Raw genomic sequence first — 11,475 nt, 5'->3', positions numbered from 1 at the left:
AAACGAAGATAATCAAAGATTATAAGTTAATTTTCATGAAAATTATGGTGGATGAAATCAAACTAAGCCAGTTAGGGTTACATAAAGCAGTTATTTTAATGCATAAGTACACATATTTACATTTCTTCTGAGATACTTCTATGCATCAAAATAATGAATTTTTAGAAAAAATAAATTTAGAAAAAAGTTAGCCATATTAACAAATGTTGTTGCATTGGGGCATTTCTGTGTATCTAATTTATCATCGTTTATTTTAACTCTAATTATGCAAAAATGTGATGGACTCTCTTATTTACCCACCAAGCAGGTCGTTTTGTGGGATCCAGTCATATAATCTGGTGTTTGAACCCAGAGTCTGGGGTTTCTGGCCACTGTATCTCCACAGCACCTAAAAATGGTCAGAACCGTGTTAAATGATTTTAAAACAAAGTTTTAGTCTTAGTAAGTCATACAAATCCTGATTTTTGGGATAATCTACATATTCAAAAGTTTACTTTGTAAGAAATACAGATTGAACTGAGGCAACACACCCAGATCATTGGGAACCTTTGCCCTGCACCTCCTGTGAAAGCTTAATGGATCAGCTGCACCTTTAAAATGCTCTTTATTCACTGGGCGGATTTGGACTGACTGTACAGGTAATTCTTTGTTACTTCCATCATTGCTGTTTGAAGATCATTAAGACTTTGAACCATTATGCTAAAGCTTGAGCAACCTGTTAGATTGATTATCAGACACTTCTGCAGTTTGAAACCAGCATTAGTTGCAGGTTGGGTGGTGCTTCTCCCCCATGTTTTGTTTGGTTTGATTTGTGGTAGTTTAGAAATATTGAATGTTTTATTTTCAGTAGGTATATTTTACCCAGCTTATCCAGTCTTTGTTTGGTTTTGATTGTTTATTGGTTTGAGCTGTACCTCCTGTCATCGATGTTTCTTGTAAGAAACATTTTAAATCCTTTTTTACCACCTTGACACTTTGTGTTACCTCTCCTGACCCTGATCAGAGTTTGATTGCCACATGAATTTTCTTGACCTTTTGTGGAAGCTGAGCGAGGGCTGCTGCAATCATATTCGCCTTTTCTGTGGATACGTTCTTGATCATCGATCCTAAAGAGAAAACAACAATCCCAGCATCTCCAGAGCTTTGGACAAACTCTTCCATTTCCTGCAAGAAAAGTAACATTTTCAGTCATTGAACTGTATTCAGTCAAAATTCTGTATTCTGTTGGCTAGTTATTTGCTTAGTTCATGTTTTTAAGCAACCTTTGAATTGATGGATTATAACCCCACCTTTGGTAAAGGTTTAGCTGGTTTGCAGTGGATCCCTCCAACAAATTTGAAGTTGGGGAGGAGTGGACGAGGAAAATCAAAATCCCAGTAGGTTCTCATCAACCAGATATCAGCTTTACCCATCAACTCACACGCACTGGTGGGTGTTCCTGACACAGCAGACACAACAAAAAGCAAAGATTTTTTAAGTTTTCACATTCATTTAAAAAAAGTGAACAGTCTGGAATTACAAATGGGACCCTTACCTTTGACTTCAGAGTAATATTTGTCAATATCTTTCAACATGAACTGGTCTATTACGACGTCCTGCAGAGCGTAGAAGAGGACATTGTACAGTCTCTCTGAGAAGTTCATCTTGTCTGTGAGTTTGCTCATAACAGCGGGGACGAAGGACGGTGGAGCAGGAAGTTGACCACACATCCTCTCAGCATTATGAGCCACGGTGAAACGCAAAGAAAGGACGAGAGGGATGCCTAAAATATCGGCAGCCAGGTCACTTCCGGTGTAGATTGCATCAGCAAATAGCAGGTCGTAGTTTCCCTCCTTCAGCTTCTTCATGATGGTTTCTGATTTCACAATTCCATCCAGGAATTTAAGAGAAAACTTCATGTTTTTCCTTATTAAATCTAAAAAATGGGTGTAAATCTCGTAGGGGTTCATAAAATCCATCTCATACATAGAGAAGTGGATAATGTCTTCAAAATTCTTTTCTAAATCTTTTACTGAGATGTCAACATCAAAAGGTTCATACCGGAAGCGAGACGGTTCGCTGCTGTTCATGAACATCGACGTGCTCGGGACCAGGACCGTCACCTGGTGTCCTCTGTCCACCAGTGTCTCCAGTACCGGCTTCATGTTGATCCAGTGGCTGGCCTCACTGTACCACACCAAAATCTTCCCTCCGTTTGAGCTTTTTGTTGCACAAAGCAGCAGCAGGACGCAGACAGAGAGACGCAGCTCCATGGTGGCTGTGTGTCTGTAGATAGACCAGCTGTGGTCGTTTTATGAGCTGTACCTTAAAGATACTGATTAACTAAATGAACTCTGACTTTCTGCTCTTTGTACAGAATAATGCAAGATAATAGGTTCACCCATTGAAAACTGTTGTGAAATAATGGCTAATACATAGCATAGTGAGTAGGTGAGTGTTTTCTATTTTTAACTTTGAATAATATTTGAAAATCATCATCCAGTGAAGGTCAGAGGCAAATTATACTTGACTGATTATTCAGTCTAGCTGAGACTTTTGAGGTAGCAAATGTTTCGTAAACCACATTTCTGTGAAAAAAACTCTTGTTGCTCTTTGTTACCAAGCAGAGATCAGTGATTTTCACTCAACCAGCTCTTTATTGATCCATGCCAGAATGCCTACCAGCGCTGTGTTTGTTCTAACTAGATGAAGAGTCGCTACCTTTTATATTGTCACCAGTCTAACAGTCTTCAGTTAGACTGTTGACAAAAATTGACCTTTGAACCCAGGAGGGAGTTTTGTCCTTATCTGTATGTGGAAGCTCCTGGTTTCTGATTCCTCTCTGAGGTCCAGGTGAGTGAAATACAATAAGCTCAAGCATAAATCTGTCTGGCTACAACAGGAGAGTGAATACCTTTTATCAGGTTGTGAAAAAGTGCTAAAAAGAAACTATTTTCTGAAATTGACCAAGGAAGATTACCTGTCAAATTTTACGCCTCCGCTTCCACTATCGACAGCAAATGATCTTTTAGTGGTTGATTTTTCGTTTGGTCACGTGTCTGTAACCTGCACAAAATAAGAAACCCGTATTTTATTTTTGCGGGTCAAACTGACAGCACCCTTTAAGTTCCGGGTCACAGGTGACTCGGATCTCAATTGCTGTTGCTGCTGTCGCTGTGGTCAGCTGCTCGTCTCGGCGTCTTCTAAACTTATAGAAGAATACGGCTGGATCGAGGCTTACTAAAACGGCCGAAGGATTAAATTGGGTGTTTCCTGTCGACCGCTCGACGGTGAGTCGTTTAATTTACGTACTTTGTTTTCTTTGGAAATAGAAATGCGGTGGCGACACGCCCACTTAATCTGTGCATTAATGACTGAAAAGTTTATTTATTGATTTAAAAGGTCATTTTCTTTTTGTTAATTTTGTGGCCGAATAGATTATATATTGTTAAAATATTAAATAGGCCTTTTGATTTTTGTAGATTCGTCCTTTTAGGACAGTTTTAGTTTTTTTTTTTTATTGATTGATTTTTGCTAACGGCCTATAGAACTCTGGGCTTGGTCATTTGTTTTTTATTGGGGAGTTGCGCAACGAAATAAAAGGGAAAAAAACAATTGTTTATTGAAACGATATGGAAGTCAATTAGGTTTAATTGACTGCGTCAATTAAACTTAGATGTAATGTGAAAGTGCACTTTAATTTGATCTGTACCGGTAACTTTAATTTGATCTGTACCGGTAACTTTAATTTGATTTGTACCTTTGACCGGTAACTTTAATAAGGTCTAAGGTCAGATTAGATCTAAGGTTAATAAGGTCAGATTTAAATCTGACTGTAATTTTGAATTTGATCGCGATCTTTAATTGGAAATTCATTTGAAAAATTCATGAGAAAACACTTTATGGAATATAGTTATTTGTTTATTTTTTTTGTAATTGTTGAATGTTTTTTTATTTTGGATAACAGTTTAACAATGTTTAAACATGACAGCTAATTTGTTTTATTTTTATTCATGACCTTGTTTAGGTCAGGTTTTTTCCCACCCCCTGTGTCACGTCAGGATGGCGAGCTACCGGATCACCGCAGCTTCGCGGTAGGATTTAAATGAACCAAGCTATTTTTTCATTCTGGACCTATTTGCTCTGGATCATGGACAAAAAAACAAACAAACAAAAAACAATCAGATATTGATTGATGGACTATTGATCACCTTGGATTCATGAATGGACCAAAATAGAAACTCTTGGGTGACATCAGGGTTTATTGTTTTTTGTTGCTGAGTGCTTGTTTTTTTTCTTGTTGTGTTTTTGGTTATATTATAGAAAATCACTGTTATTATAAATATTATTGCATATCTTTATATATATATGAAAGAAAAAAACAAGTTGAATACAACAATTTAAACATACTTTTGTCTAATGGTATTTTATTCACATCCACAGGCTCCATAGCCGAATCTATCCGAGCGCCATTTGTTATATTTGGCCGTAGTCAGGCGCCTAGCCTTAATTAGCGTTACATGTCCTCATTAGTTTATGATTCTCAAAGCAAATGTTTGAACTTCCTCAGCTCCCTCTTGGGATTATGAGCAGCAGTAGTTTGACTTTATTGATGTAATAAAAGAATAAACGAGTTATACACAAACTAAGTAAATTTAAAACAAAAGCAAACAAAACAGAAGAATATGAAAAGCAGCATCTCTGCTTATGGTTTTACTAAGACGACAAGTTTCTAACCTCATCGCTGAGGTTGAGTCCAGCCACCGTATAGAGAAAACACTTTTATTCATCAACTGGGAGCTCATTCTTCTGGCCACGATCCATATCTAAAGATCAGTTGTTAGACTTGGAATCTACATGGACCAGTGAAGTGAGAACTTAACTTTTTGGCTCAGTTGTGATCAAGAAACCAAGATACTTGAACTACTTTGATTGGCAGAGTCCAACCTGAGCAAGGAACTCAATTTACTTGTGTCAGCTTATCGTGATTTTGTTTAGACAGTCGGTGGAGAGTTATCTGTGGTTTGTGAATATTCAGGAGTTTTTGGGAATCAGTGTTTCTAGGGAAATGTCACTTCTGATTGTTTCAGCACCTAAAGTCTTAGAAATCCTCAAATGTGGGCACTTTGTCCCTTTCATGACCCATGCAGATTACTTTACTGAATGAAACTGGGTCTAAAGAAACAACACATTTGAATATTGGTTTAATCCCTTTTGGTAGTCTGTAGTGTTTCAGTGAATAATGTTTTCATCCTGGGACCTGCCCTCCAGTCAGAAGTGTTTACTCAGTTTAACTGTTTCAGATTAGAGCCAAAGAGGAGGCAGAAACTCAAGATTCCCCAGCAGAGAAGAGAGTTACTGAAAAAGATGAAACAATGACGAAGGAAACACACCGGTGGTTGTAATGTGAAGCTGTTTAACTCCTTTACTGTCACCGTTGGAAAGCTTTCGTGAGGACACCGGTGTTATCAAGACAGTTCAGATCAAATCTTGGAATAAACCTTCAAGGAAATACTTATTTTTCTTTCATTTTTATTAAGAATTCATAATTTTAAGTATATGTACTGAAAGAAATGAGACATTGCTATGAACAACACAAGCAAACGTCTTTATTTTTTTTTTATTTTATTGTACAAAAGGGATTCATCTTTTTCTTTTGTTTTACTCTGCTTTTCTTTTTGTCTTTTTTCTGCTGCAGCATCTCTTGAAACAGAAGCTGCAGCTCTTGAAGAGGATGAAGATGAGGAGCAGATCTATAATAAGGAGGAAGGCCAGGACGTCCAGGCTGTGGTACTGGTACCAGGTGAGTTCGTGGGCCTGGACTTTCAGGTGTTTGGCTCCTTTGTTCCTCATGGTGAACTCGATCCAGAAGACGGCCTCGTCCCGAGGACTCATGGGTCTGTCATGGTGGATTTTGGAGAGTCGCATCGCGTTTTCTTTGTAGCTGTGGATGAGGAGGGAAAAAGACATTGGTTACAATATTTTACTATGTTTTATGAATAGTTGTTTCCAAGTTTACATTTGTGTAAATTATGCTTGATATTTGTGATACTATTTACTATAAACCAAATATTTTATGTTGGACATAAGGTTTTAAATTCTCAGGTTAGTGCACATTTTACACCAAAATTAAAACAAAAAAGGGTAACACTTTATTTGATGGGTTGTGAATAAGACTGTCATGACACCGTCATAAACATGACATAACACCTGTCATGAATATAATAAGCAAGTCTTCATGAATATTTATGACTGCTGTCATAAAGTGTCATTTGGTAAATAATGTCATTTTTAATACAAAGTTGACATGATTCAAAATGTCTTTGTAATGACAACTTGACATTAACCAAGAAATCATGATCTGACATAAATTTGTTATAAAAGTATTACTGATTAAACTTTAAAAATTATGTAGTTTGTTATTGAAGCTAAAGTTTAATCAGTAATACTTTTATAACAAATTTATGTCTCAAATAAAGTGTTACCCAAAAAAAGTTTTCACCCTCATATACTGCCTATAAGGCTAAATTTGTATCGTTACTAAGTTTTGATAATGAAATGCACATAATTATTCCAAGAGTCACAAATGGCCCACAGGCCTCAGCTGCATATGATACATCTAACTGCTTTACACCATAACTCGGCATTCTACATTCCCTCTTCAACTCATCAGGAATGATGATCAAACCAATAGTTTTTTGTTTAAAAATTGTAAATGGCACATAAGAAAACAAAACTTACGATTTGTTGTTGATCACCATATTTACGGCATCTCTGAGGCTCTCAGTTGTCATAAAGTTAAATTTAACAGTAACTGCAGCTCCTTTGGCCTCCATGTGCACCATGTTGTCTGGTTGGTCCCCGAACATTGGGATTCCCACCATGGGAACGCCGTGGTAGATGGCCTCATAGATCCCGTTTGCTCCACCGTGAGTGATGAAAGCTTTGGTTTTAGGATGACCTGAAAACAACGTTATCAAACATTCATTATTAATTTTTATGAAAATTATGGATCAAATCAAACTAGCTGCTATTTAAGGTTACATGAAACATTTTTTTAATAACAGCATAACTACAGATTCTTACATTTCTTCTGAGCTACTTCTTTGGATCAAAATAATGAATCTTTGCAAACCAAACTAAGCTAAAATCCATTTGTGTAGCAATCAGAAGCTAAGGCCAAATAACAATTTTCAATTGAAACATTTGGAAACATTTTTAGCAGTGCTATAATTGTCGTTGCAGAGTGGTGTTTCTGTTCATCTCATTGATGTACATTTTAGCACTAATAATGCTAAAATGTGATGGATGCTATTATTTACCCACCCAGCAGGTCGTTCTGTGGGATCCAGTTGTATAATCTGGTGTTGGAACCCAGAGTCTCGGGTTTCTGGCCACTGTATCTCCACAGCACCTAAAAATGGTCAAAGCAAGGTTTTGTTTTTAATCAAGTTTTGATGTATTTTGTTTTTCAAACAAAGTATGTGTAAGTCAGACATGTTGTTGTTTGTCATACCTCTACATTTGGAAGTTAGATAAATATTATCTACAATGATTTAAATAGAAAATCTTATCTGTATATTCTTGACCTTTTGTGGAAGCTGAGCGAGCGCTGAGGCGATCATATTCGCCTTTTCTGTGGATACGTTCTTGACCATTGATCCTAAAGAGAAGACGACAATCCCAGCATCTCCAGAGCTTTGGACAAACTCTTCCATTTCCTGCAACATAACCACATTTTTCAGTCATGAGGCCAGTTAGTTGGCTTTTATTCTGTATTTTGTTTGTGATGATTTATTTATTTAAAAACTTAACACATTTGAAATGGTGGATTATAACCTCACCTCTGGCAAAGGTTTAGCTGGTTTGCAGTGGATCCCTCCAACAAATTTAAAGTTGGGGAGGAGTGGACGAGGAAAATCAAAATCCCAGTAGGTTCTCATCAACCAGATATCTGCCTTTCCCATCAACTCACAGGCACTGGTGGGTGTTCCTGATGCAGCGGACACAACAAATAGCAACGATTTTAAAGTTTCTAAGCTTTTTTTGTACTAAATTAATTAGAGTTGCAAAGTATTGATCAATGAGCTAATCTAAAGTTGATTGATCTTATTGGTAAGCAGTCATTTCCTTTAAAACCTGAGTTTTCTCTTGCACCGAGAGGGCGGTTTCCATAACATAAAGGGTTAAATTTTTCAAAAATAAGCTGACTTTAATAAAAGAAAATCATTAAATCCTAGTCTGTATTGCTAAATTAGTACACAGAACATTGCGATTTTCTCGCGTTATTAAACTTACATATTTATAAGATGTAATAAAATACAAACCTCAAAGGTTGCTAAATAGAAAAAATAAAATATGAAAAGAATATGGGAAATACTTAAATCCCCATTAACAAAAACATGTCTCACTCTTGAAGGAATATTAAAACTTTGCTCCATGAAGCGCATTAACTAAAGACCATCAGCTTATTAGCATCATGTCTTTTAACGTCACGTTAAAATTTTACGCGTTATGCCCTCGCATCTTGTTTTCACTACCCGCTGCTCCGCCACGCAGCATGGCTGACTGAGCGCTACTAAAGATAAAACTTAAGAAGCTTGTTAAATCTTTATATTTCAAAACAGAACCACATAATATGCATTTGCAAGCCTTTTTTGGACCGTTCCCCTGTACTGTTCTGGGACAGTGCTGCCATCTTTAATTCTTTATCAATGGGCTCGATGACCAGCGGCGCCCTCTTCAGGATGGCGACTAAACTACAACACTAATGTCTGAGAGGATTTTATTAGTTAATTGATTGGAAATAATGTTTACAAGTCTATATAAAAAAACTTTGTATTTCTAATTTGAATACTCCGAAATTACTAATGAGTTGCTTACCTCTGATTTCAGAGTAATATTTGTCAATTTCTTTCCACAGAATTTGTTCCATCATGACGTCCTGCAGAGCGTAGAAGAGGACGTTCGACAGTCTCTCTGAGAAGTCCATCTTGTCTGTAAGTTTGCTAGCAGCACCGGGGACAAAGGATGGTGGAGCAGGAAGCTGACCACACATCCTCTCCAAGTTGTTTCCTAAGGAAAAACACAAAGAAAGGACGAGAGGAATTCCCAAAATGTCTGCAGTCAGGTCGCCTCCGCTGTAGATCGGATCAGCAAATAACAAGTCGTAGTTTCCCTCTTTCAGCTTCTTCATGATGGGTTCTGATTTCACAACGCCATCCAAAAACTTAAAAGTAATGTTCTTATTGTTCTTCATTAAATCATAAAATGTTACGTAAATTTCAAAGGGGTTCATAAAATCCATCTCATACATGAAGAAGTGAATAATAGTTTCAAAAATTTTTTCTAAATCTTCAAATGAGACGTCGACATCAAAAGGTTCGTACTGGAAGCGAGACGGTTCGCTGCTGTTCATGAACAGCGATGTGCTTGGGACCAGGACCGTCACCTGGTGTCCTCTGTCCACCAGTGTCTCCAGTAGGGGCTTCATGTTGATCCAGTGACTGGCCTCACTGTACCACACCAAAATCTTCCCTCCATTTGAGTTTTCTGCAGCACAAAACAGCAGCAGGACGCAGACGGAGAGACGCAGCTCCATGGTGCATGTGTGATAAACCAGCTTCGGTGTTTTTAACATCTGCAGCTTTAAGATACTGATTAACCAAATGAACTCTGACTTGCTGCTCTTTGTACGGAATAATGTAAGATAACAGACTCGCCTGATAAAAACTGTTGAGAATATGAAAAAAGAAGAAATCTGTTATTTGTCCCCTTGAAAAATTTCTGAAATAAAGACCAATAAATAGCCAAATGATAGGTGAGTGTTTGTAGTCTTACTTTTAAAGGCATAGAAAAACAGCTTAGTATTTCTCCATTTGGAAGTGTGGATGAAAAGTTTTTTACGATCTGGTCAGATTTTCTGTTTTCTAAATGAAGCAATTGATTCTTAATCGCTGAAGGTTCAGACCCTTTATCCAAAGCAAAGCAAAGAGTAATGGACTGGTTTTTACCAGACTAGATACTAATTAGTCCAAAATCTAAAAGCAAAACATCATTTGGATCAAGACTTGGGTTTCCGTCCCTCGCAGTTACACTCCAAGTTAGTCCACTGTTGCCCAAAAAACAGATTTACAATAGTTTTTATAGGATCCAGGTGAGGTAAGCACCTGAATCTTAAGATTTGGGCACCAGCTGCATGGTTCTGAAAACTCCCATATACAGATGAGCTTCACTATCCACAATCCTCAGATGTGGACATTTTGTCCCCTTCATGACCCATGCAGATTACTTTACTGAATGAAACTGGGTCCAAAGAAACAATAACACATTTGAATATTGGTTTAATCCCTTTTGATGGAGTCTGTAGTGTTTCAGGGTGTTCAATGAATAATGATTTCATCCTGGGACCTGCCCTCCAGTCTGAAGTGTTTACTCAGTTTCAGGAACCTAAAATCCACCGGCAGAGAAAAGAGTTACTGAAAAAGATGAAACAATGACAAAGAAACACACTGGCTGTAATGTGAAGCTGTTTTATTAAGGTTAAATGTTCTTTGTTTCCACCCCACCCTTCATAATGCTGTTGAATTTTAACATAGCACATTCATTCTGGCATAAACTGAAATGCAGGTTATAAAATTTTACATAAAATAACTGATATAAAAAGTTACATCTGTAGTTTTGAGAGAATGATTTTGTGTGCTATTGATTTTGACTAATGGGATTAATTTTTCTAACTTGTCAAATGTAGATGAATTTAAGCAACTTGTTTCAGTCACAAATCAATCAATTTGAATCTATGAATAGTTGTAATGCAACTCAAAATGACTATTTATCCAACACATTTTAAGCTTATTCTCATCTCAAAATAAAAAAGATGCTACTCTGCTTTTCTCTTTGTATTTTTTCTCCCACAGCATCTCTTGAAACAGAAGCTGCAGCTCTTGAAGAGGATGAAGATGAGGAGCAGATGTATAACAAGGAGGAAGGCCAGGACATCCAGGCTGTGGTACTGGTACCAGGTGAGTTCGTGGGCCTGGACCCTCAGGTGTTTGGCTCCTTTGTTCCTCATGGTGAACTTGATCCTGAAGACGGCCTCGTCCCGAGGACTCATGGGTCTGTCATGGTGGATTCTGGAGAGTCGCATCACGATTTCTTTGTAGCTGTGGATGGATTTTAGGCAAAATGAGGGGAACACATTCTGTAGAGCTACATTTAAATTTTCCTCCTGTTTAAAACATTAAACCAGAAACTGGAACCTGTTTAACTCAACTCTGTCACAGCTGTAGACATTTGTTAAAGAAACAGTGCCATCTAGTGGCGTTTAGTCTTTCTACAATATTGTAAATACCCTAAACCAGGGGTTCACAAACTTTTCCCAAAACAGCATTGACTTTGGTCAGGCACTTTCTTTGCCAACCCACAGACAACAACACAAAAAAATAAAATAGTATATATATATATACATATAAAAAAAAATTCCCTTCTCACCCTCCG

At 37.4% G+C, this 11,475-nt stretch overlaps 1 protein-coding gene and 1 pseudogene across 2 annotated transcripts in view; both read right to left on the bottom strand.

Annotated features, from left to right (window-relative positions):
* Nucleotides 1-5,640: 5,640 nt before the first annotated feature.
* The window catches only part of LOC103141982 (UDP-glucuronosyltransferase 2A1-like), a 12,376-nt gene continuing 6,541 nt past the window's right edge, over nucleotides 5,641-11,475 (bottom strand). The window contains exons 1-6 of one of the 2 annotated variants that reach the window (XM_007557821.2): nucleotides 8,863-9,792; nucleotides 7,824-7,972; nucleotides 7,569-7,700; nucleotides 7,306-7,393; nucleotides 6,721-6,940; nucleotides 5,641-5,923 (exon numbers count right to left, since the gene is read on the bottom strand). In XM_007557821.2, the coding sequence (XP_007557883.1) occupies nucleotides 5,641-5,923; nucleotides 6,721-6,940; nucleotides 7,306-7,393; nucleotides 7,569-7,700; nucleotides 7,824-7,972; nucleotides 8,863-9,619 (1,629 nt within the window). In that variant the 5' untranslated portion in view covers nucleotides 9,620-9,792. Of the gene's footprint in view, nucleotides 5,924-6,720; nucleotides 6,941-7,305; nucleotides 7,394-7,568; nucleotides 7,701-7,823; nucleotides 7,973-8,862; nucleotides 9,793-11,475 lie in introns of those variants that run through there. The other variant, XM_016674226.1, reaches the window with a different exon arrangement.
* Nucleotides 10,859-11,475, bottom strand: part of LOC103141983 (UDP-glucuronosyltransferase 2A2-like) — an 8,709-nt pseudogene continuing 8,092 nt past the window's right edge.

This window comes from Poecilia formosa, unplaced genomic scaffold (assembly GCF_000485575.1).
Source record: "Poecilia formosa unplaced genomic scaffold, Poecilia_formosa-5.1.2 Scaffold92, whole genome shotgun sequence".
Lineage (NCBI taxonomy): Eukaryota > Metazoa > Chordata > Actinopteri > Cyprinodontiformes > Poeciliidae > Poecilia > Poecilia formosa.
This window is presented reverse-complemented; position numbering and strand designations above follow the sequence as displayed.